General features: G+C 37.5%; 2 protein-coding genes across 2 annotated transcripts in view; one reads left to right on the top strand and one right to left on the bottom strand.

Moving 5' to 3' along the window:
- nnt (nicotinamide nucleotide transhydrogenase) overlaps positions 1–14,377 on the bottom strand; it is a 46,438-nt gene extending 32,061 nt beyond the window's left edge. Inside the window, exons 1-10 of the mRNA XM_056268211.1 lie at positions 14,263–14,377; positions 12,020–12,216; positions 9,086–9,315; positions 8,075–8,292; positions 7,229–7,316; positions 6,953–7,041; positions 4,593–4,783; positions 2,973–3,106; positions 2,023–2,214; positions 1,121–1,274 (exon numbers count right to left, since the gene is read on the bottom strand). Coding sequence (XP_056124186.1) covers positions 1,121–1,274; positions 2,023–2,214; positions 2,973–3,106; positions 4,593–4,783; positions 6,953–7,041; positions 7,229–7,316; positions 8,075–8,292; positions 9,086–9,315; positions 12,020–12,173 — 1,450 coding nt within the window. The 5' untranslated portion in view covers positions 12,174–12,216; positions 14,263–14,377. The remainder of the gene's footprint in view (positions 1–1,120; positions 1,275–2,022; positions 2,215–2,972; positions 3,107–4,592; positions 4,784–6,952; positions 7,042–7,228; positions 7,317–8,074; positions 8,293–9,085; positions 9,316–12,019; positions 12,217–14,262) is intronic.
- Positions 14,378–16,360: 1,983 nt separating this feature from the next.
- On the top strand, positions 16,361–19,520 carry ccdc80l2 (coiled-coil domain containing 80 like 2). Its single transcript, XM_056268282.1, has 7 exons — positions 16,361–17,677; positions 17,768–17,921; positions 18,367–18,500; positions 18,579–18,733; positions 18,815–18,918; positions 19,023–19,103; positions 19,207–19,520. The coding sequence occupies exons 1-7, from the start codon at positions 16,514–16,516 to the stop codon at positions 19,518–19,520; spliced, it is 2,106 nt and encodes a 701-aa protein (XP_056124257.1). The 5' UTR covers positions 16,361–16,513.
- Positions 19,521–27,117: the final 7,597 nt, after the last annotated feature.

Consider the following 27,117-nt stretch of genomic DNA (forward strand, 5'->3'; position numbering starts at 1 on the left):
ACGCAAAACATTTTGTTTTTCAGTAAGGATGTAAGTTTTGGTCATTTTGACTGTTGCCAGCAATGTGTCCTGCTTATACATCCCATAATCCTCTCAAAACAGCAATATCGCTGTGGGTCATGTACACTTGACTCTAATATTTGGTAGGCTTGCTGTCGGACTCAACTTTCAACTTTTTAGTTTGTAATTTGCTTTATAAGCATTCATAGTTTTATAAATAAACAAATAAATACATGAATTAAAAAAATAACAGTGGTATAAGCTTTTGTAGTTATAAAAAATATATATATATTCCCCTTTAATACTAGTAGTTATATTATTATTACACAGGTATTGACTGGCATTATGGTATTGCCAACTCAGACCAGCCATTGGCCATGCGGGTAAGACAACCTCTTCACCACAACAGACATACACAGCAGGAGGGCAGAACCCCCACCCCCCATTTTATCATCCTAGTTTCCTGGCATTCAGATGCTAGAAGGTGCCAAGGTGATGTGGAAAATAAAACAGCTTGTGTCGCAATTAGGTGACCAATCACAATTTCAAAAGGAAGTGATTTTGGCCTTCCGAGCAAGTCAGGATTCCCTGTACCTAGACTCATACAGATACAGCAAACCATGAAAGGGCAGGAAGATCTCATTTGCATGTTTGTTTATCAGTCGGTGTTTATTTACGAGCAAGTTTTTGTGGCTTGTCTGAGTGAGGAAGGGAGCGCTTTGATGTGAAGCCAACATTGCCTCTCCTCACACGAGTGTTCCTCGGGCGTCTGCAACCAATAGAATTCATTTGTGTGCCGTTTGGTTTAGCAGGGCTTTGGAGTCTAATCAAATCTTGGGACAAAAGCGAGCAAACAGGGGAGCAGCTATTTTTGGAATTTCTGAGCAATGCAGATTGCTAAAGTAGATAAAAGGAAGAGAATAAAAATCGGATTAATCTCAAAGGCTATAAAGTGGGGGCGTTTGAAATGTACATGACAGCCTTATTAACATAGTTCAGTGTCAGAGACCACCAATGCAGCGGTCTCTTCCTCTTCAAATGCATGGGGAGCCGCTTTCATATTAACCCCGGGGGACCCGCAGAGATCCGGTGGGGAGAGGGCAGCCGGACTGTGATTTACCTCCGGTGTAAAGCCCAGCCGTGTTGAGGGTGGCTCTGAAGGGTGAGATGGCAGATGCCCTTTCCTTCTCCAGCTCCTGGACACCCTTTTGTTTTGTAGGCGCTGCCACTGGGACGTTGTTAGGTTGTGGTGCAGGGAAAAGCACTTCTCCGTCCTGCAGACAGACAGACAGACAGAGTGAAAGCCAGAATTAAAATAACACCATCACTCAACTCCTTGAAAGTTAAATGAGCGCCAGAGTGATATTGAGTCTCTGCTCACATACTTTAAATCATTTGAGTTCAGTGGTCAGATTGGATAAAACATCATCTTGTTCTGGCCAAATGTTGTGTTTGTTAAATCATAGTGTATCCATGGAGAGTGAATGCAGAGAATCAACTGCTTATTTAATAAATGCTTATTTCACCAATATTATGGTATAACAAAATCACCCTTTACATTACCTACATTGACCAACATACAAAATTGACGATATTATTATTATTATTGTAACAATTTACAATAGGGTTCCGTTAGTAAGTTAATGCATTAACTTACATTAACAAAGATTCATTTAAAAAAAAAAGAAAATTTAAATGTCCTGCTCATTGTGAAATGTTAAGGTTATTTAGGTTAGGTTAATACAACTGTTCATTGTTAGTTCACATTTGCTCCGGTCCATTAAATAATATTAACAGATACAACTTTTGATTTTAATAATGTATTAGTAAGTAACTGTTTAAATTAACATCTACTAAGATTATAAATGCTTTGGAAGTTCTTTTCATTGTAATATGTTAACTAATGGTAAAGGAATAGTCCACCCAAAAATGTTGTGTGTAATTGAAAGAAAGGTTCTACCACAAATAAAGGGTTTATCTTTCCTGCTGTAGCTAAGAACATTGTAGAAAAAAAAGGTTTACCTTCATAACTACTGAACCTCGGATGACGTGGTCCATTGTGCCATAATCAAAGTCATTTTTGACATCAAAGTAAAAAACTTCCTTGTCCGGGCTGATGGCACGGAGGAGTTTGATGATGTTGTTAGAGTATAATGTGCTGGCCTGAGTCGGCAGCCGACTGGGAATATCAGTATAGCCAACGTGGATCACACCCTATAGGAAAGTACACAAGCACATTTTATGAAAGAAGTTAATCTTCTCGACCTCCAACTTTTGAATGGTTTAAGAAAAATCAGTTAAAACAGAAATATTGAGAAAAAACATTATCATTTGCCATTATTTTGGCAAATTTTGGCAAACATTATCATTTGCTGCATTCACACCATGTCATAATTACCATAATTTCTAGATGACAACAAGTGACTTTCTACTCTGAGCCATTTACCGGTATTTAATCCTCGGAATTATGCATTTCTATGATAACACTATCAACACCTAAATGAATCTCCAGCGATCAGGTGGTATAGCAAATCACACAGAACAAGTCTGAGCACTCCGAAAATTCCCAGTTTACAAGTTGTAAATATGAGTTCTAGTAGGACATGAGGGCACCTTTACTCAAGTCTTCACTGTCACACGATTATTCAGAAATCATTCTAATATGCCGATTTGGTGCTCAAGAAACATTTATTATTATCAATGTTGAAAACCGTTTTGCTGCTTAATACGTTTGTGGAAACCATGATACATTTTGTTCAGGATTCTTTGATGAACACATTTTTTCAAAGTTTATTTGAAACTTTATTGAAAGTCTTTACAGTCATTTTTTGATCAATTTATTGCATCCTTGCTGAATAAAACTAATCATTTCTTTTTAAAAAAAACTCTTACTGACTCCAAATGGTAGTGTACCTGAACCTTCCTGACCAAACCATTGAAGCTCATGTAAGCTGCAGTTGTAGTGTACTCACTTTGTGAACAGACAGTTCTCCAGGGACCGTGGTCTCGATGTTTCCCCCAGCCTCTGCGGCCAGATCCACCACCACTGAACCATCTTTCATGGTCTCCACCATTTCCTTAGTAATCAGCACAGGGGCCTTCCGACCTGCATAATAGTTTCAGCACAGTGAGACTAGTAAACCAAAACCATGACTGATATGCATTTAATAAGACTCCTCTGATGTGCCTTTTATCCGTGCAACCTAATATACTGATAAGCTGCTTTGCGGCTTGTTGGTTTTAAAAGAAAAACGCTATTCAGATAAAAGTGGAACAGATTGCATGCGTTTAACCAATCGGAGCGTGCTAAAAACAGCCAGGTATGCAGTTTGTTTAGGAATTAAGTTCTAAAAGTCCAACCGGTGGCTCCATAGCTTCAGGGATGGAAATAAAATAACATTGGAGTGACACCAGGAGTGTGCATGAGCATGCAAAAGTCACAGGAACTGACTTCGAGTGCCAGCGGTACTGAAAAAGCAACACAGAGTGGAAAGACAGCTCTCTGCCAACCTAAAGCAAGAGCGACCCAAAGCAACTCTTATGACACTTTGTAAACATTTTCTGTTATGGACATGGCCTGATTTTTATTAGCTTTCAGTCATGGATATTTGGACAACACATGCTTCAAATGAACACAAAGCACATCTGAAGCCACAGAGCTGTTAAATTGGTAATTGTGCTGCACATAATTAGCTTTGCTGGTTAATCCGTTCCTCTTTTCAAATGCCAATGATAGTCATATGAGTATTAAGCCAGGATCAAAGTTAAAGGAATAGTTCATACAGAAACTTAAAATTGACATTATTTACTCACCCTCATGTCGTTCAAATAAGCATGTAATTATTTTTTTCCATGAACCGCAAAAAAAGAAAAGAAATTTAAGATACGTTTCCCCCATAGAGTCATTGTGACCAGGGACAGACAAGCTCCAAAATGGACAAGAAAGCACTATAAATGCAGTAGTAGTAGTCCAAAAGATGTGTGCCCTATATTCAGAATTTCTCAAAGATAATAGATTAAAAGGAAGTCATTATGCAATGATAACATTCACCTTTTACTGTAGCGCCTATGATGCAGGTTGGACATCGATCAATAACATCAAGATGGCTTGTTTTATTTAAGAGCCACAGTACAGTGAAGGAAATGTGTAAATAATGGCTTAAAATTTACTTAAAAGCTTTCATACAGCTTCAGAAGACTTGTAACATAGCAGATATAAGAGTCATATGGACTATTTCAGAAGACTTATAACATAGCAAATATAGAGTCATATAGACTATTTTATGGTGCTTTTTGGGCCGTTGGAGCAAAGTGGACAGCCTGTGATCACTATGACAAAAATAATCTATTATGCATGGAAAAATCTGTATGAAGATTTGTGCATTTCACAGAAAAAACTAGGGTTTGTAAAGGGCGAGTAAATAAAGAGAAAATCAATTTCTGGATGAACTATTACTTTTAAAGTCAAATGATGGAGAAATAAGAACATGAGCAAACAAGAACACTCATTATGTGCAAGAGTACATGCCACAGAGGGCATGTGATGGAAAAAGGGGAGATGGAAAGGGAGTAAATGTTGCAGGTGTGCGTACCGGGGATAAGCGCGGTAGTGACAATGATGTCAACATCCAAACACTGCTTGGCAAACAGCTTCATCTCTGCCTCGATGAACTCCTTGGACATCTCTTTAGCGTAACCGCCCTGGCCTTCTCCTGACTCCTTCACATCCACCACCTCTAAAGGTTCGGCACCCAGGGACTTAAACTGCTCCAGTGCAGCCGCTCTGGAAGACGAGGACAAGACTCCATGACTAAAACAACACTGCCACCGAGAGGACACTTGCTGGAACTGAAGTTGATGGAATCAGTCAAGCAGACAAAGTTTAAAGTCACCATGATATAGAAATGGACAATTCCTATTTTTAATGGAATATCGCAGTCTTAAATGACTTATCCGTGCACGTCTTTTTTTAATTCATGTGCCCCATGTAATCTTTAAAGGGTTAGTTCACCCAAAAATGTCTGAATTAAAATTGTGTCATTAATTACTCACTTTCAAACCCATAAGACTTTCTTTATCCTTCGGAACACAAATAAAAGATCTTTGATTAAATCTGAGAGCTTTGTATCTCTCCATTGACAGTTACGCAACTAGCACTTTGACACAAAAAGTTCATAAAGAGATCGTAAAAATAATCCATATAAATAGTCCAAATTTTCTGAAGAGACACGATCGGTTTATATTGTGAACAGATTGAATTTAGGCTTTTATTCACATTTAAATATTGATCAATTAACATAAACAGAAGCTCTGACGCGCGAGAACAAACCTCATTGGTACTTGCGGAAGCTCAAATGTGCTTCATCAAAAAGATCTTAATTTGTGTTCCAAAAATGAACGAAAGTCTTACGGGTTTGGAACGACATGAGGGTGACTAAATGATGACAGAATTTTCATTTTTGGGTGAACTTAGGGATGTCCTGGTCCTGGAGCCTTTCTCAAGGATTGGTATCAGGACAGATTAAGCTTTTTTTTTCTTTTTTTTTTTTTTTAACCGATCGGTACCTGTACCACCACCACCATTAAAAGGAAAAGAAGCTCAAATGTGCATGCGTAATTTACAAGAACCAACGAGGTCTGTTCTAGCACATCACACATGCACGTTTGAGCCTCCATGTTTAGCATATTTGATGCACACCTTTGTAACGAATCACACGAGAGTCATTTACAGTTTATTTTTTTGCTTCGGATTTGACTGACAGATTGGCATTCTGAAAACGCGAGCTTTAAGCTTTAATAAGTTCAATTTACTTGAAGTGTGCAATATACAAGTATCGAATCAGGATTCAGTATCGAAAGAGGTTTAATATTTAGTGACTCATAACCGATCGGGGCACAAAAAACTTGATTAGGACATCCCTATTTTATGTTTTGTTCCAAAGCACAGAAAGGATATGAATTCTACCTAAATACACTGATCTTGGTTCTAAAGCTGTAAATTCGCACACTCATTAGTAAAATTTTAAAAAGCTTTTTAAAATATGTACATTTCAAACCATTTTAGCAGGATTAGCAGTGACATCACTGTTTTTTTGCACAAGGCCTTTTTATGTTCTTGTTTTTTGGGAAAGCAAAACAGATTAAAGAAACATCATAAATCCAAAGTAGAGCAGAACGATGACTCAAAACTCAAATTTATAAATGCTGACAAGACTGGGAAATAGAGCATCTATCAAGATTTAAAAGGGGGGGTACAATTTAGAAGGGTCAAAGTAGACAAAAAAAGAGCAAATTCTCCACAGGATCCGTTATAATACACATTTGGCAAAATGTAAACTAACTTACATGCTAAATTTAATTTTATTGGACAAAAGACCTACAGTAGGTTAGGGTCTGAAAAGTTTCTGAACAATCAAAAAGGCAGAAAAATTTATTTATTTTTTAAGAAAAAAATATAAAATAAAAGGTCACCACATTTAATGTGTAGTGGAGATGTTAGTAAAACTTTGTATATTATAGCACCACCTAGTGTTTGATTGACTGACTTGATTTTATGTAAGACAAAAATAAAACATTTGATCAAAAATACTGTAAAATATTATTATTAACTTAAAGTAAGATTTCCATTTTAAAACAATTGATTTATCTGATGGTAAAGCTAAATTCTCAGCATCATTACTGTCACATGATCTTCAGAAATCATTCTAATATGCTGATTTGGTAATCAAGAAACATTTTTTATTATCACAAATGTTGAAAACAGTTGAGCAGCTTAATTTTTGGAAACATTTTTTTTTTTTTTTTTTTTTTGGATTCTTTGATAAATATATAGTTAAAAAAAAACAGAATTTGAAATAGAAATCTTTTGTAACTGTCACTTTTGATCAATTTAATGGATACTTGCCGAATAAAATTTCCCTAAAATGTAATTATCAGTTTTAGGACTTTTTACCTGGTGTCAAATCCCCTGACAATGGCACCCATAGCACGGGCAGAGCCAGCAGCAGCCAAGCCAGCCACTCCACCACCAATGATCAACACCTGCCAATAAGAACAGCCTTATTGTAAAATTCAAACTCTGAAATAAACAGAAAAATCTAATTTGGGAAAGTATGAACAGTGCAAATATCTTCATCCAAGAACTAATGTGAGAAATGTACAGCAATGAATCAAGCAAACTCAAAATAATAAGCACTCAGGACGTGTGTGCGGTTATGCCAGCACATACCTTAGCAGGAGGAACCTTCCCCGCGGCTGTGATCTGACCAGTGAAGAAACGGCCAAAGTTGTTGGCTGCCAAGACCACGGCTTTATAACTGCCAAAAAAAAAAAAAAACGCACATAAGTCATGGCCACTGATGAAGCAGAAATCAAGACATTTAAAAAAAGGCAAGACACTGCAGGTGAACAGGGTAAAATCTAGTAAACCTCAACATACTTCCTCAGTTAATTTAGACAAATGTTGCATTACAAGTTTCCTGCCATGTTATAACTCAATATACAAATGAGGCAATAACTAATTAAAAATGCACTAATTTGCATACATTTCCAGAACAGAAATCTTAACATTGTATAAAGCCAGGTTCAAACTTCATTTCATTTTGTTGATATATTAGAAGAGGATTTTATTTTTAGGAATAAGATTAAATAATATAATAGAAAATATATAGGAATAAAACTACATAGTTTGGTGTTTGTAAGTGCTACTTTAGTGGAGATTTATGGCTCAGTGCTTGTGAAAAAAATTGCCTTTTTTTGTGTAATATTTTTGCCATTTGTATGCCTTTAGTGATAGGACAGTATACATGATGGACAGGAAAACACAGGGTGGAGAGAGGAAAACAAAATTGTCAAAGGACCTCGAGCCAGGAATCGAACACAGGTCACAGGAGGTGCAGTTGCACTATATTTCGGCGCACAGCCCATGAGGCTATTGGCGCGACATTATTATTATACAACACAATACATACAAAAACTGCATTAAACGAAAACTGTCAATTACTGAAATTAAAACAATCATGCAAGTACAAAATGCTGTCTAGTCTTCTGCATTTAACGTTTTAGATGGCCTTACCCAGCAATGTTGGCCATGGAGCTGAGGGCATCATAACCCTGAGCAATAGTAACTCGGGGCACCTGGTCCATGGCCAGGATGGTGGTTTTGCGCTGGGACAACAGGTCCATCAGCTCAGGGTTCTGAGCGGGATAAATGAAACTGACGAGGGTGGATCCTTCACTCATGAGGCTGGCCTCATGAACTCCTAGAGCAGAGTTTAAAATCGGGGCACGCACCTGTGGCGAAAAGGTGGAGAGAATGCAATAGCAGAAATAAGCCTTTCTAATAAAAATAGGTCCACTTTTAATGAAACAGTCCATGTAATGAAAACGTTTAATGACATTAGAAAATATTTAAGAGAATGTTGTTTAATTTACTTTTATACATATGTTCTCATATCCATATATTTTGTTCTAATGTAAATGGTGAAGTGCACTAACAACAAACATCATCACGTGTGCCCTCCAAATTGACCCATCAACCCAATCAGTTTATATGTAACGAAATGTTAGCGTCCCCGAAAGAGATAAATAGTTTAAATAGAACAATAATACGATCAGAGATTGTTCAATGAGCATTTTGGTAATTTTTATATAACAAGAGTATATTTAGCTTTGTTTTATTACAAATGTTGTTATGCTGACTTTTGCATGAATAAAAACATTTGAAAGCACAAAAAATAGGCACACAAAATAAGACAACACAGTTCAGTTACTTTGGAGTTTGCAGCACGACTGTTGACAGCCCCTTCTAACAGGTGACTGTCCTGCCAAGGTACATGTTGAGTACCTTACTTTACTACTCTACTTCCTGATGGTTTAGAGGACAATTACTCAGAGTCGCCTCCTGTCGTTTCAAAGAATAGTACAACGGCAAGAGCGTCAAGTATAAACACCTGGAGATGTGCGCACGCAGTCAGTGGAAGCTCACGGTACGGAGACAAGCGAATGAATAAACAAGGCTTGAGTGTTAATGAAGACTTGGTTAAGTGAAGGTAAGATTAATGAATTTGAAGGCCTCTAACAGTACCTTAAGCAGAACATCAGATGAAAAGACATCTTTGACATCCCTGATGGTGGCTCCTGCCTTCGTATACATGTCATCGGAGAACTTGGCAGATTCCCCAGCACCAGACTCCACCACCACATTAAAGCCCTGCTTGATGAGAGCTTCCACTCCGGCTGGAGAGATGGCCACTCGACGCTCATTCTGAAAGATTTCCTTGGGAATGCCGACAGTCAGCTGTTTGTATGGAATGCCTGCAGGAAATAACAGAATTACAGAATCAAGCAGAGCCTGGAGAGGAACATGAGATGTACATATCAAATGCAAAGGTTCAACAGGTGGGCCCTGCGCCAGTAGCACTAGAGGATTTTTACATTGCATTTCTAATGCAATTATTATGCAAAAATACTCTTATTTTTTTTATTATAAAAAGTACAGTAATAACTATTATTATATTTTATATTACTTTGTATTATAATGTTAATGTTTTTCTAGTATACAAAGTAAATGTTTATAGTATATAAAGTTATATAAAATAAAATTGCTTTTACGATTATTAGTTGTATTCTAAATAAAAATTAAAATATAGATAGTTTTACATGAAAATTTATTTTTTTATTTTTTATTTAGAATACATTTAATAATAATAATAATACAATAATTATTAAATACATTTTATATAACTTTATATACTATAAAAAAGATTTAAAAATATATATATTATACACTTAAACTAAACTAATGAAATATAAAATCTGAAAATTTGTTTTCTTATTTTAAAAGTACAACAACTTTAAATCATAGCCTACCAATATTGTGATCCTGTGAATTTTAAAATATTCTCTTTTTTCAGCTACATGAGATTTGAGTAAAACCTTAAATAATAGTTTTAGAGAACCCAACACCACAGAAACAAAGTGAAGTGTGAACAACTGATCCCACCTTACTCCCATAGCCAATATAATCTCAAGATCATTTCTTACCCATCAGACTCTCTGTTTTGAAGTCAAAGAGAGGTCAAAGAGTAAAGCTGTACAATAAAGATAAGCGCTATATACGGAAGCAGACTTACAACTGGTGTAGGAGTTTATAAAGAGTGGTAAAAAGAAAAACCTTTGGAGTTGGACTAGAGGTCCATGCAGTCTCTGTGACTTGTGGTTTTACAGCTACGTGCATTTTTACAGTAAGGCGAGACCTTGTGACTTTGCAACAGCTCCAATTCTGCAGTCATATTTTCAAAAATAAAACTGAGAATTTCAAGCTGTAAAACAGAGCATAACTGGGTTTTGGCAAGTGTAATAAAGTAAATCAAGTTGAATTTTTATGCACAGCTTCATTTTATGAGTTTTGGTCCGTAAAAGTTGTGCAAACAACATGTGGTCTAGACAGGCTGAATATGCATCAAGAAGTCATCCAAGTCATGTCCTGCTACGGGTAGCAGAAGGTCGCTTGTGGAAAATTCCATCACAGGCATGATCTATAGATAACAACAACATAAGCTCATGTGAATCACAGACTTGAGCTGCCTAGAGGTGGTTAAATTGGGCCACAGACAGCAAAGACAACTCCAAAAGTATTTGGATACTTCAGCCATATGTATAATCTATGAATGTCACTGCAGATAAATAAACCAAGTGGCATTTATTATTGGTGTAAACAAAACCTCCTTGGATAACTTAACGTGTGTGTGTGTGTGAGAGTGGAACGCAGAAAATAAAGTGTACCCGCACTTTTAGAGCAGCTCTGCTTTCTGGCATATTCAAGGGCAATTCACTTTTTTTTGTTGTTGTTGAGAACAGGTGACTGTGACTGTGACATGAGCATAATGCCAGTGCCAAATCTGACCAATCCAGATAATTATATATACACTTTACACAGAACATAAAATTACACTACCGTCCAGTTTGGGGACAGCAAGAAAAAAAAAACTTAGGATGCATTAAACTGGTCAGTAAGTGACAGTAAAGACATTTATAATGTAACAAAAGATTTCTATTTTTAAATAAATTCAGTTTTTTCAACATTGATAGTAAGAAATGTTTAAGCAGCAAATCAGAATGATTTCTGAAGAATCATGTGACACTGAAGACTGGAGTAATGGCTGCTGAAATATCAGATTTGCCATCACATGAATAAATAACATTTTAAAATAGAAAAGAGTTATTTTATTTTGTAATATTTCAAAATATTACTGTATTTTTAATCAAATAAATGTAGTCTTGTTTAGAATAAGAGACTTTCAAAAGAACTTAAAATAATCATACAGACAGTACTATAAATAAAGAAAAGAAAAGAATTTGCAAGTAGTTTTTAAATAATTTCTTTAGCATTTCCAGATGTAAATGGAAACAAAGTGAATATCTGAGGCCCACAAACTTCTTATAACTACACTGACTGCGGGCAGTCACCATAGACATGTGTTTCTTTTCCCAGCAGGCATTCTCTTGCACAAGCTGTGCCACAGTTCTGGTTCCTCAGCTGATACAGTGCCAGAAATAACCCTCCCCAGCTGTCATTTCCCCTTTATAAAAAGATAGTCTGCCATTAATGGCAGGTCTCAAACACACGCTGTATCCAGGCAGCCAGCACGCTACACAGGTCACCTACAGTACACTGACACTCATTCATTTCCTGGGACCTTCAACACAACTAATAGTGGCAGAACAAGCAGGGCAGGGACATAGTGACCTTGAGGGACACTCCATATTACATACATGGACTGCTAAAGAAATATTAGGGTAAGAAGTTTGGGAATATCTCAATTGCTTTTGTCATACTTTAAAACAAAATCTGCTGAGGTAAAACAAAGCCTTCAAAGTCTTTAAATCACCTCATTCATTAATTAATACTGAGGGAAAAATACCTCAACCAACACTGACCTCAGTCACCCGGTTACTAAAATTGAATGTCTGAAACAGAACATGCTTTATAACAATTGTAATATTCCAGTAACGATACCTGGACTAGCGAGGCGAGAGAGGGCTTGATGGGTCCTAAAGAACCGCACACATGGTGTCTTCACCGACCGCACATTCTGAAGCTTAGCACAGGCCAGCCCGGAGAACAGGGGGCTGGAACAGCTGGTGGCTACCACACGCAGAAGACTCGCCATCGGAGACACAAGGAGGAGCTGTGCAGTTGGAACAACCCTCCTCCTACATGTGAGGGAGAGAGAGAGAGAGGGAAAAAAATTGAGCCAGATGACCTATCCCACAATGCTCCACTCTGCCCCACTAACTGTAGCTCAGCTGTTTACCCACCTCCAAGGTGACACACATACGCTCATGGTTAACCCAAGTGAACCGAGCATATTAAGCCACTATGTCCTCTCACACATTTAAAAAGAAAATATCTCACAAACACAGCAAAACACATTCAATTCTTTAAAAGGAATTAAAGGGCTCAAAAAGAAATAGAAATATATTCAATACTGTCAAAAAGTTTGGGGTCAGTCTTTTTTTTTTAAAGAAATTAACGCTCTTATTCAAGCAAGGATGCACTAATCTGGTCAAAAGTGACTGTAAACATATATAATGCTACAAAAAAATATTATTTAAAATCAATGCTGTTCTTTTAAACTTTCCAAACCTGGAATAAAATGTTATCATGGTTTCCACACAATATTAAGCAGGGCAGTAATTCAACTTTGCCATCACAAGAATAAATTACATTTTAAAATAGATAAAAATAGAAAACTGTTATTTTAAAAATAAGTTTTTGCAATAATATTTCATAACATTATTGTTTTAATGTATTTGATCAAATACATGCAGCCTTTGTGAGAAAACACCCTGCATTTTTGACCGGCAACATATACATGCATACGCGCATACACGCATTAATATATAGCCTATATATTTTACACAATTTGTTTTTGCCACTATAACTCCAGATTAATCCAGAAGGTAAAACAGTCAAGGGGACGCAGAAGCAAACACTGAAATGTGTAGTGAAGTGCGTTTGTTCAGGTAAGGACTGTCTCTTCAGGTGATAAGGGTTTGTCTCAGAAGGCCAGTGCAGGTCATACAGTAGCAGCTCACATTATTATACTGTAGATATATATAACACTGTCTGCATATATTCTGATCCACAGTATACTAAATATAAAAAAAGAACAATAAAGGAAAACTTTTAAAAATAAACGTGCATGTTGCAATGTTTTTTTTGGTTGTAATTTTTGGACAATTTTTAATAGTTTTGATGAATGTTGTAATATTGAATATTATAACTCTATAATTAATTTTCTAAACATCATAAGGATGACATGTACGTTTTTAAATGATGGATAATGTGGTCAAGACCTCTCAGGTCATCACAACTTTAAAGGGTTATCAGACATAATGCATTTAAAACTAGCTACTTTTCATGCTAGGTAAATTTTAAGTTAGACAAAGACTTTATGATACAGATCTAATAGGTCTCACAACAAAATAAATAAATGTTTTGTGGTATATTATACACAGACGTCGAAGTATTTTCTTTTTTAAATATACATGCATCCCACACATAAAAGCAGTGCAGTGGTTATGCGTGTATGAAGGTGTGGGAAACAATCAAATCACACGAAACGTGTGCAGACAGACTATATGGGATTATCGTGAAAACTACAATCCAATTCCAGCCCCACGTCATCACCGGACCAGAGAAGTGACATAAGTCTATCAGATGTGGGGCAACACTTAACGTTACTGGCCCGTACACATTACCTTTCATTTATAAACTACAATGGTTCGAAAATTACAATATTCAACACGGTTAAGAGAAAACGAGTAGCGCCAAAAAACAAACAAAAAAAAAACCTTGATCGTCCTCGTGTCTAGAGTTTGTTATTGGACAGTGCAGAAGTCGTTCATTCAAACAGCTCAATGACACAAGGCACGCAGAATTTCCGTCTATAGTTAAGTTACATTTTATATTTTCATTTATATCACGACTCAAACACAACAGCCCTATTCACTAAAACCCGTTATGCACCACTAATTCAAAAGCAAGAGTTTGCGGTTTTGGGATCGACAGAAGGCGGGCACAAGCGCTCATTTCCCCTTCTTTCCTTTCAGTAACACACACTAGCTTGAGGCTAAGCAGAAAGCAATAACTACATGCTGTCGTTTGCATTAAGAGATCAATGCATGCCCTAATGCATTTCTCAGGATCAATTGACAATGTGGCGAGGATCGATAATGAACAATTGAAATTCTCACCGAGAGGAGAAAGAGCATCAATGAGCGACCTTTGAATTGCGGGACGGAAAGCTTACAGCCGCCAGCAACCCGGAAGTACTCGCGCTCTCGCTCACCTCTATCTTCTGCACCGCTTCATTCGACCGTCCATCAACATGTTAATCAGTCATGTGCTGTGGTGGGCGTTTGTTAACTAGATTGAACACAGACCAGTTTAAGATATTTAGGTATATTTTAGGCTTTAAAAAAAGATTTCGTACAGAATAAACAAAAAAACCACCAGTGTCTTTCGATTCGATTTGTCACATCAAATCGTGTTTTTTTTTTTTTTATGGGAGATTGAACATTTAGATTGGGAGTTGTAAAATTGTACCATGGTAACTAAAGTTTAAGTTTTTATTTTATTTTATTTTTTAAGTTTTACGCATTTCTATTAATAGTTGTAGCCTATTTTTAATAGTAACTTTGTTTAACCAAAGTCTTTGATGGATACGCATATATAGAGATTCACATGTCCAGCAGGGGGTAGTGGACAAGGACAAGACTTCAACACTGTTTGAATGAAACTCGCATTACAAAGAATCTGAGAAATCTTGAGAAAGTTGCCCCAAATAACTATGTTCTTGATTTTTGCTGCTATATGCACAGTGCAATTACGATTCTTCTGTTCAAAGCACATTCAGACCATACAAAGCCCCCAAAATGTAAAAAAAAATGTTGTCCTGATTAACTGTTTTAGCGTATGACAATTTCTTTGTTTCTTGGCCCCTTGAAAAAAAAAGTACACCCCCGCTTTCACAGACAAGGCTTAAACTAGTCCCAGACTGTTTGAGCTGTTTTAACTGAAAGCAATTAACTTGCACTGATATATCTTAAAATATGTCAGTGCCGTTGTTTTGTCTCAAGATGCACATCAGAAATGTTGACACGTTTATAAAAGCTACTTAAATGCCCTATTTTAATTAAGGCCTAATCCTGGCTTAATCTAAGCCCTATCTGTGAAACCAGGCCAGAGTAGTTGATTAGTGAGTGGAACTCAAGGTAAAGGAGCAATAAAAAAAATTAAACACTTGGCTAATAGTAGAATATTAAAACAATTGAACAAGTAACACTGACATGTGTTAAACATTTCAATTTAAAAACAAAATCATGATTATAATTAAATAATTTTTGCATATCCTTTCCTCCTGTTCCGTGCATTGGATGTGGTGCTTTTTTTTTTAGTTTTCCCTTGTCTCTCATATGTTTCTGTTCAACTAAATCCATTTGTGGAATGTCTGTGTACAATGACTGTTAACCATTAACTCTCCTCCCAGATTGCTACAGCCACTTCTCACAATTCTTCTCACACCAGGAAAAAAAGTTTTAGCTTTGCACTATATAACAAATTAAAATTAAAACACATGAAAACGCTTCCCCACCTTATTTATAGATCTCTTGTAATGTACTGTACATATTAAAATATACATTTATATGAAAAAAGTTAAGGGCAAACATGTTTTATTTGAGTGTGGATCACATTTAATACCATAACTTTGCTTTCCACAGTTTCTATCTAAAAATGTAAGTTTTACACTTTCAACCTTTTATTTTGTTTTCCATCTGATAACATCATGTGTGTTGGCCATGCATTTCTCTTATCCCGGTGAATTCATAAAAAAAAAACAAATTTCAAAGTGTGTCATGGAAAGTTATTTTGAGAACAAAACAATTTAAAAATATCATTTGACATTTTAGTCTGATACAAACAGCAGTTTGTGTTTGTGAGAAACACAGTGAGATTATTGGAGTTCTGTTACTAATCATCATAGTTTTGATGTCTGTTTTACAGATGCATGGATTGCGAGTGTCCAGAGACAATAAAGACTGGTTTGCCTTTGTGAATAAATGAAAAATGTCTGTTATTCTTGTTTAAACTTCAATATTGACTTTCAGAAAACATATTAAAATTGTCAAGATATAATCTGCAATAATAATTATTCTCCAAAAGAAATGGCGAAAGCAAATGGACAACTAAATCACATTAAAGTTGTAAAGGGGTTGGGTTTCATCCTGCCCTTTCATTCTTCTCCTACAAAAGCTCATCCTCCATGCAGACACAAAGTTGTGAAGCACAAGAGGCTGCTCCGCATGCCTCACAGCTCCACGTTGCTTTGAAGTTTAGAAATTCCAGGAGTTTCCTGTAACAAGGTCGAACTCTAATGTGAACCAGAAGCTGTTTTTCTCTCTCTGCCTCCTCACTCTGTTGGTTAGTGGAGTGTGAAGTCTCGATATGTCTCGTCTGTGGATCCTCCTGCTCTTGTTGGCACACTGGATCAACAGCCCGGTGCTTTCTGCAAAAGCAGGCAAGAAAAAACACCAAGGGAAGAATCAAAGTGAGTCTGCAACTCCCAAGGAGGACGTTGGTTCAGATGGGGCTCGCGAAAGTCCGTCAGAGTCGGACTTCTTGGCTGATTTTTCCGGGAAACACCGCCTGTGGGTGATCACCGCGCCGTCGCATGGTGACAACTATCTGCGTATGATGGAGAAACAGATTCAGGAGTCTGAGGGACTAAACTGTCGCTTGGCAGAAAGAGACACGCTCGTTGTCACTATTATTCAGAATGCCATGATGGAAGGCAAAATCCAACGCACCACCTTGCACGGAGAAGCCACTGTGGAGGTCATGGACTCTGAAATGGTGAGCAAACTTCTCCATTACCTTGAGGTGGAGTACCATACATTCTCCATGTTGATTCTGAAGAAGAACATGAGGGTTAGTGAGAGGTTTCCTTACCCGGTTCGTGTTGAGGCCATCCTTGAGGTCATTGATCAGCTGCCTGTGCGAAAGTTGGAGAAGATCGCTAGAAAGGGCTTACCAGTTAAATGCAAGATCACAAAGAAGAGGTTAGTGATGAAAAAAACAGGTTCCAGCAAGCGTAGGACCTTCAGCCCACAGAGACAAGTGAACACCACGTCCATCCTCACACAGAAGATACGTCTAGACAAAAAGGCAACATTGAGAAACAAAGTCCAAGATATTTTGAGAGGACGCTCGCGATTCGTCATCCGTAAAACGACGGGCAGCTCAGGCAATGGCAAACCATCAACTAAAGCAGGTTCAGAATCTGGATCTAAAGGAAATGAGAGGCTGAAGCAAAACAACCAAAAGAAAACTCCTGATAGTGACAGAAACAGAGAGCCAGTAACAGAAGTGAAAAAACCTTCTGAAGCAGATAAAACGCATGCTGCAAAATCTCATTTTGGCACTCTCAATGAGGATTTCAATGGAGAACAAACCGTTGACCATTCAACCTCTAAAAAGAAAGGCAAAGGAAACGATGGCAAGAAAAAGGGAAAAGGAGGGAGGAGGAAATCGCAACGAGAAGCAGATGATAAGGAAAAGGCAGCTCTCAAAGAATTCATGCAAAACCTCAAAGGGAGAAGAAGACTTGTTGTAAGTTCTTGATTGAAAATTCATACATATTTGCAGCTCTCCATGGAATGGTGTATCTGATTATAATGAGGTTTTCTTTTTGTGGTACAGGTGATTTCATCGCCAAGTGATGTCTCAAGTCAGTATATCAAACAGAGAGATGATAATGAGCTACGTAGCTGTGAGTTTTCCCAAAGAAAGGTCTCAGTGCTGTCCATAATGGGTTCAGATCATACTCTTACGCTACACATCCAACACTACCAAGGTAATTCAAATGTGTAAACACTGACATTAGTAAACCACATGTAAAATTGGTTATGAAGATAAAGATTATACAGATTTGTACAGAAGAATAATCGAACTTGTCGTACTGTATGTTTTTGATTCACTAAAAGAACCAAGTCATTTGTTTCAGGAATCATGTGGCGCTACACAGGTGGCGCTGTGTGTTTTTCATTCACTTTAAACAATCGGTTTAAAAGAGTAATTTGAATTGATGAATTGAACTGCACTTGTCGCACTGTATGTGTTTGATTCAATTAAAAGAACCGGCTCAAAAGAGTCTTTTGTTTGTAAATCGAACCACACAGGTCTCTTTTTTGATTCACTAAAAAAATCCAGCTCATAAGAGTCATTTATTTGTTTGTGAATCGAGCTGCTCCAGTTATATTTCTTTACATTTTGTTTTATTTTATTTCTTTTTGAAACAGACTCCGAGGCACCACAAGCATCCTTGCCAGAAAAGTTCAGAAACCCAGAGTTAATAAGCGAGATCCGCAGAGAATATGGGCTGGACTCCAAAAACTTCTCAATGGTATTGACTGACTATGACCTGAGGCCGAACGTAAGAACACTTTATTTTCTCCTTATTCACAGTGACTTTGAATGACTGCTGAATCAAAAGCATACTTGTGGTTTTTAGCTTAACAGGATTTTCAGCAAGCCAACGGCTCCTTCCGATTTACTGGATTACATTGACAGCTTTCCTTCACGTCAGTCCGAGAAGGAAGACGAGCGAAAAGCTCCATCACGCTGCTCTAAAGATGAAACAAACAATCAGGAGAACTCACTTCTGAGGTAAACACAATGAGTTTCACCCTGCTTTGAGCTGATTGCTAATCTTTCGAATTATTCTGATTATCACATGTGAATTTTTAGGTTTATGTCCAAACGAAGACTTCTAATCATCTCAGCACCTACAGTAGATGACTACTCATTCCATCAGCAGCTTCAGGCACTCAATGGACAGGAGTGTCCAATGGGTATGCATCATGTTTTCTGAGCTCTTTCTAGTGTGGATATTTCTTTTAAAATGATGAATTTACTATATATTTGGCAACCATTAAAACTTAATCCGCATGGACAGGTATCCGTCATTTTGCCTTGTTGAAGATTGTGGGTACTGGATCGACAGCTTCAGGAACAGTGGAGTTTTTTCCATTGAATGGTGAGATCATCAAACTATTCCTTATTTCATGCAAGTAATACATAACGCTTATGTTTATGAATATATTATGAAATGAGGATGGAATATTGATCATGCCCTACAGGAAAAAGTCAACCTGAGAAAGAGACGCTCTCGCAGGATGTGGTGGAAAGTCTCAGAAATCAGTTAAAGATAAACAGGGACTACTTCAGCATGCTGGTGGTGGGTAAGGACGGGGACGTAAAGGCCTGGTTCCCGTCTCCAATGTGGTCTTTGGGAAGCATCTACGACCTTGTGGACTCGATGGAATTGCGTCAACAGGAACAGAAACTGCAGCAAACACTTGGAATTCACTGTCCAGATGAGAATACTGGGACTTACCATGGTTACAGAGAAGAGACAGAGGACAGCTATTTGTACCACAGATCTGAGGACTAAAAGCCTTCCAAACAAAGACATTGGACATGCATATAATGAACACGGCATGCATTTGTACATTTGTCATCCCCATATCATGTGATGCAAAAGTTATAATAAACAAATCTTGTATGAAATTCATACATTCATCTTACATGTTGTTGCTATGTATGTCCTGTAAAATTTCACTTCCTGGCATCTAGTTTCACATGCTACTAGTATAGCTCTTGATATTAAAGTCTATTTTTTTCTAAGCTGAAGAAAATGTCTGAGTGTCTTTAATGTCTTTGTGAGTTACTATTCAAAAGTTTGAGGTTGGTAAGATTTTTTTGCAAGAAGTTTTCTTATGCTCACAAAGCCTGCATTTGATTAACAATCGGTTAATCATCAAAAAAATCATCAAAACATCAATATTGTGAAATATTACAATTTATAATAACTGTTTTATATTTTAATATATTTCAAAATGTAATGTTCATGTGATGGTGTCGTAATACACCAACATGTATAAAAAAAATTACTCTCAACAAAAACAGTGAAAATAAGCAAAAAAAGCGACATGCTTCAGTGTTCTTATATGTATTCCATCATGCACAGCAGGGAAGCATATTCGAGTATAGAAAGAGCAATTGTGCAGTATGGGATAGGCAAATAGATTTGATGAGGAGAGCGATAGGGCTTCCTGTGATGACAGTGCAGCGGGCTGCCTGCAGATAGGGGAAGTAGCCAGGAGTGGGCAGGCATTTACAGTCACAAATAAACTGAAGCAAACAGAAACACGTTCATTAGTCTGGTCGAGAGCTACTAGTCCATGAGAAGATCTGGGAGAGGATCTTTTTTTCGGCTCGAACCATGGTGAGTGTTCTTTCTGGTTTCATCCCTTAATTGTCATATTGTAATGGCCGGAATGTAACTTTATGACAGTTTTTAGATAAATTAGTACAGAGAAACTGATTGTATGAAATCAGATGGTGAACTTGTGATGGTGCAGGCGTTTTTCTGTGCATAAATTGTCTCTTCTAGCACACTACGTTTATCTGATACTGTTTGTCAACTTATTAACTTGTTATTTTACTTTTTACGTAAAATATTTCTATTGGTGAAGTATGTGCGTGCCATTTCCATTATCATAGGCTTTAGACATCAGTAAAAGATAAGACGCAAAAACTAAACTGCTATGAAATGAAAGTAACGAAATTTCACAGCAACTTCACATTTTTCTCATTTAACAAAAGTTCATCAGGGGAATGGTTAGGGGATTTTATCATGTGTTTTTGTGTAAAAAAAGATTGTGTAATGTTCGGCCCATTTTTGCTTCACCAACACAACTTAGTTCCTCTTCGTCTGAACACATTTGAGTTTCTCTTGAATTTTTCAGCCATCTGGTTTTCTATAGATGTACCTTACCGTCAATTAACTGCTCTTTTAAACCTAGACAAACTGTCACAAACTGGTTTAAATTTATATCTGGTTCTGCCCTTTGTGGTCACAGCAACCCATTTTGCTTCAGCTTAATAGCACATTTGTAATGTGAAACTACGGTAGGACACCTGTTTCAGATTGCATCACAGTCACATTGTGGGATCTCCCAAATTCCCTACCCATGGTCATTAAGGTTCTCCATAACCGTTTGAGAAGTACACACACAGACATCCATTGGTTCTTTGTTAAGCATGGGTTAATACACGCAAGGTCTCATATTCAAAACACACATTACACAAATCATCCATCCAAATAACAGAACTATGGACTTTTTGTGAGGCTGCTTTGCATGTCGGGAGCCTTTAAAGGTACAGCTGCATGTTGTTATAGTAACAGCCATAATAAATAAAAATGTATTCCGTATTCTTTGTATATCTTTGTAGCTATTAGGACACATTTTTTAAAGCATAAAAAACTGAATGCATTAGAAGACATCTTTCTGCTTATGTTACATTTTAGGTTATTTTTGTTTAAATTTACTGTAGCCGTTGTAACAAGATTATGATATTAAAGGGGTAGTTCACCCAAAAATGAGAATTCTGAATTCTGTCATAATTTAACCTACTCACCCTCAAGTTGTTCCAAACATGTATGCATTTCTTTCTTCTGTTGAACACAAAGGAAGATATTTTGAAGAATGTTGGTAACCAAACAGTTGTGGGGCACTATTGACTTCCATATGGGAAAAAATACTATGGAATTCAATGGTGTACCACCACTGTTTGGTTACAAAGATTCTTCAAAATATCTTCTTTTTCTGCTCCACATAACAAAGAAATTCATACATGTTTGGAACACCTTGAGGGTGAGTAAATCTTGGAGTAATCTTTGATGATCAGCTGACCTTCACAGACCACATTACAAAGACAGCTCGATCATGCAGGTTTGCTATGCACAACATCAGGAAGATCAGGCCTTTCCTAACTGAGCATGCAACACAACTTCTCGTCCAGGCCCTGGTCATTTCTAGGCTTGATTACTGCAATGCTCTTCTGGCTGGACTTCCATCATGTGCAACTAAACCTCTACAAATGATCCAGAATGCTGCAGCTCGTCTTGTCTTCAACGAGCCCAAAAGGGCCCACGTCACTCCTCTGTTCATCTCTCTGCACTGGCTACCACTCGCTGCTGTGGTTGACCACAGGTTCAGCTCCCTCCTACTTTCACTCACTACTACAAGTCTACATCCCTACCAGAAGCCTACGATCGGTCAATGAGCGACGGCTCGTGGTACCATCACAGCGGGGCACAAAATCACTCTCCAGAACATTCTCATTCACGGTTCCATGCTGGTGGAATGATCTCCCCACCCTCATCCGGAATGCAGAATCCCTGACAACATTCAAAAGACAACTGAAAACTCATCTCTTCCGGGAGCACTTAACATAAAAAATAAAATAATAATAATAATAAAAAAAATTCCTTTCCTCTAAATCCTCGCTTGCCTGGCTTATGCTACTCCGAGCTATGTCTGAACTTTGTATTTTGAGCACTTCTTGCGTTGCTTTTGCCTCTTCACGATGACTCGCTTGGTTTAGTCCTCAGTTGTAAGTCGCTTTGGATAAAAGCGTCTGCTAAATGACTAAATGTAAATGTAAATGTAAATGATGACAGAATTTTTCATTTTTGGGTGAACTATCCCTTTAATTTAGCTATTTGATTTAGCTATTAATTATTACAAAATAAACTTTCTCCAAAAATCATGCTTCGCAATATATCACAATTCAAGATTAACCAGAGGAATACAAGTGTTCTTTTAAAACCCTGTACAAACACTATACACTTATTTTGACACATATAAATTGCATTTACATCTGACTCTGGGGGCCCTAAAAATAACGATCTGAAACGCAAGTGTCAAAGCGCAAAGCGCAAGTAACTTTCTGGGCGTATCCCGGCGCTGTTGCTATTTTCCCGGCGGGATAAATGCCTCTTGCGCCTGGCGCAAATCTAAAAGGGGTTGGTCTGAAGTAGCTTCATTATTCATAGGTGTGGTTTGGGCGTAACGTGAAATAAACCAATCAGAGCGTCATCTCACATTCCCTTTAAGAGCAGGCGCGCTTGTTCCAAAGCGGATTCCTATTATAACGGCAGATTTGCCAGGCGCGCGCCGAGGAGAGCAACGTTCTCGTCAGGGCCGTAAAACACAGAGAAGTGACATTGGGGATGGAGAAACCCACCCAAATTAACTTCTGTTAAACAGGCGTATGATAATTTGGGTAAATGTGTAAGCTACATGTATGCTTTAATAATAAATTGTCTATCTATCTATCTATCTATCTATCTATCTATCGTAATAATGTATGATTTGCAAAAATGAAAACTGCTGCTTAGATGAGAGAATCAAAGTGTATGCGCGTTGTGCACACGCTACATTGATTATGGTCAAGCATGCGCCCTTAAAATAGCATAATGAACAACGCGCAACGCGCCACTGACTTTAGACTTGTTTTTTTCTGGTCAGTGGCGCAATTGTTTTATAGAACAGCAAAATAGCATGAGGGAAAGTTTGCGCCGGAACACGCCTCCTCTTTGCGCTGAACCGCCCGGGGAGCGCAAGTGTATTTCTTAGTTAACCGACGTGCGTCTGTGGAGGGAAAAGTCCGCTTTGCGCGGGTGCAAAATAGGGCCCTGGGTCTTTACTTCATTTGAGCACATGCAGCTGATTTTTTTTATGAGAGCCGTTTGATGTCAGTTGCACTAAACCTGAGGCCATGCAGTCTGATATTACACAGAAATGCTCTTTTTGTGTGATCTCATTGCAGTAGATAACAAACGAAATGATCAATCCATGTGGTATCTGCAAACAAACAACGTCTCAAGGTTTTTTGGTGTAAGTGTCCTTGGAGAGTTAAATACAGGTGTAGTTCATCACATCAACCAACTACTTGTTCTACTAATGTTTACAACTAAAGTTAGCAGTCACATCATAATTTAAGCATGCACAATTACACAGGGTCAGTAATGAACCAGAAATTAAACATTTTAGAGGATAGTATGCCGGTGTTTCTAACAAGCTCAAGCAGCAAATTAATCAGAAACACCATTACAATAAAAATAAAAATTCAAAACAATTACACCACCCTGCAATGAACAGGCAACATGATAAAAAGAATAGTAAAATTATAAAATAAAAAACATTATAAACAAAAAATAAAAACACAAAAAAAAAGGATAAATAACATTTAATAATTTACAATGTTAAAATACGGTATACAAACAAATCCACTTTCTCACAAAACTACAAACCCTGGAGCTTTCATAATTGAATAATTATAAATTGTCAACCTACTATATGAATTTTCAGGTCAGAGTTCACTAAAACATGAACTTCTCATGTCAACGGAGCAAAGTCTAATGTCACTACATCTGTACATTTTGAACAGGTAATCTATTGTTTTAATCTTTAAAACCTAATAAATTTGTGTGTGCTATGTCTTTTTAAGATAAAATTGGTAAAAATGTTAAAAATGTAAAACGCAAAAAACTTATAATTGGCTAAGTGTACGTTACCTTACCATTTACCAAGGCCAATACGCTTTTTGAACATCATATTATATGTAATTTTACTGTAAAGTATGGTCAAATGTAAAGTTTTAGCAAAACAATTTTTGTTAAAAAATAATTACTGTACAATTTACAGTGAAAACAGTCAAAGGACATTTCCAGAATTTCTGCATGGCATATCACACATGATTCATTTTCTTTAAAGCTGCATTCCGTAACTTTTTTGGGTTAAAAATTATGCAAAATAAGTTTTTGAGCAAGTACATAACCAGCCAGTGTTCAACACTATCTGCTTGCCTTGGCTCGATTCAAAACGGTTAGCTTGTAATAATGTTTTTAACTCCAGTGGTACTGGTGGATTTCCGCGGGAGATTCGAGCATGTCTTTGCGTCATTACGTCACATCTGTACACATAAAGAAGGAGTCTCGGCTTGTAGGCTATATTGCGTGTGAGGATGTTGGAGGTGGAGATTTATAGCCTTTTCTCACAGCACTTGATATAATTAAACTTATTAATTTGATGGCGGATCCAGAAAGGTTCAGACGACAATCACCAGTGACAACAGATTCACCCACTGTAAAATGCAAAAGACTTCGGAGTGGCTACAGACACTGCAACCGAGCCCATGCGAAATGGAAACTGAACTACAGTAGCCCTAATACACATTAAATGTAGTCACGTAATGCTGATGTTGTTAACATTATCAATTTCAGAAAAAGTATAATTTGCACGGTTTGACGTGATATGATAAGCGATCGTTAAATTTAATCAGCGTGATTTATTGCAATGCTTTTTCCCCTTAGTTGGTCAGAACAAACGTGGATGTGACTTACTTGTTCAGATGACATTTTTCCAGTGAAAATGCTTATGTTTGTCAGACTTGCAAAAAGTAGAATCTATGATTATAAATGAAGGTATCCACACGATTTGACAGTCGCACATTCTCCTCAAAACATTGGATTCATCCGCGCTGCCGTGCCGAGGCACTGCACGTAAAGTTGATAATAGGCTCTATGCACAAACGCTGCTGACGTATTTCCGGTAGAATCTCAGACAGTGTCTTTACCTCCGCATAGCGCGTTCTATAGCGAAGTGTACTAGCGGCCAAACTTTAATTAAATTCATTTTCTCAGAAACGAGACAACAATTTTAGAAACTGATTCGCTAGTCGGATTTCGCATGATATGAGAGATTACTCACCCTCAAAGTTATCAATGTAGCTCGAAATATATAATTTAATGCCCTTCTCTTTCTTACTCTTATGTGTGACAGCTAACTGCCTCACAATATTGTTAACATCATTCACGTTAACCGCTGGAAGTTCTTGTAAACAGCGAGTGTAATTTGCCATTATCTATGGCATACACTGCCATAGCGAGTGTATTTGCCATTATTCATTTGCCATTATGGGTGGTGATGGCGCAGTGGATAAGACACATGCCTTTGGTGTGAGAGACCCGGGTTCGAATCCACTGTGAGACACCAATGTGTCCCTGAGCAAGACACTTAACCCCTAGTTGCTCCAGAGGCGTGCGACCTCTGACATATATAGCAATTGTAAGTCGCTTTGGATAAAAGCGTCAGCTAAATGAATAAATGTAAATCTCCACCTAATGCAAAAACGGCTTGCGACGCAGCACCGGATGTAACTGGGCGGGCTGAGACAAAACACGGAAGCGATTGTGCATAGAGCCTATTCCGCGAATAACTGCAATTGCAGATTTCGAACAGAGACGGCAACAAAGAGGAAAAGCTACGGACTGCAGCTTTAAATAGTTTTGGGTCTAATTTTTGTGATCAGTAATATACATTAGGATGTTCTCTGTTACATTTTCTGTTATTTAGTTATAGCATTATTTACTTTACAATCATGTGCAAGGTTGCCGCCGAGGTTTCGGGCCCCCCTGGCTAACTTTTTTGGGCCATTATGATTGGAGCACTAATTTCTCCGCAATTGACCATGTTTTATGGACAAACAACTTATGATGAACTCTGATTCATCATCTGGTTTTCTGCTGAAAAATATACAGGCATCCTGTAATACCAGAAACATCTTCTCTTTTTTTTTTACCGTAAATTAATCAGGATATCTTTACACAAATACAAAGACATGACCTAAAATTTCCATTTAAAGTACTGTATGTGGTTTTAAAAAATGTCTACATTGCTGTTGTTTGTCAAGAGCTTAGTGATATTGTAATTGGTTGGCCAATGTCAGTTCCTGTGTCTAACAGTTTCTCTTTTTCGCTCAGTGAGTCAAACAGCTCAGTGTGTACCTCTGGGTCAGGCCTGTCTCATTAAAAACTTGTCCAAAGCTTATCAGCTCTTCCTGGTGAGAGGTCTGTCCTGATTCAAATGCTTGTTACCAAGGGTGCGTCACACACATCACCCAGAGTCTCTGATGATGTAAAGACACGTTAACACAAAAGGGTAGAACATAATTTTTCTGTGAAAACAAAGAGGTGTAGTCCACAGCTTTGAGATATCCGGGTAAATCAGCTCGAATTCACACTGGGGATACATCATGGACAAATAAATGACGGGGGGTTTTTTCCAGAAAGAGATTTGCATCCAGTTGCGCAAGATTTGAATGACGGGTAACTGACAAACTAGCTTTAAAAGCTAAAG

This window comes from Rhinichthys klamathensis, unplaced genomic scaffold (genome assembly GCF_029890125.1).
Source record: "Rhinichthys klamathensis goyatoka isolate OS25496 unplaced genomic scaffold, OSU_Roscu_1.1 h1tg000270l_1, whole genome shotgun sequence".
NCBI classification, from domain to species: Eukaryota; Metazoa; Chordata; class Actinopteri; order Cypriniformes; family Leuciscidae; genus Rhinichthys; species Rhinichthys klamathensis.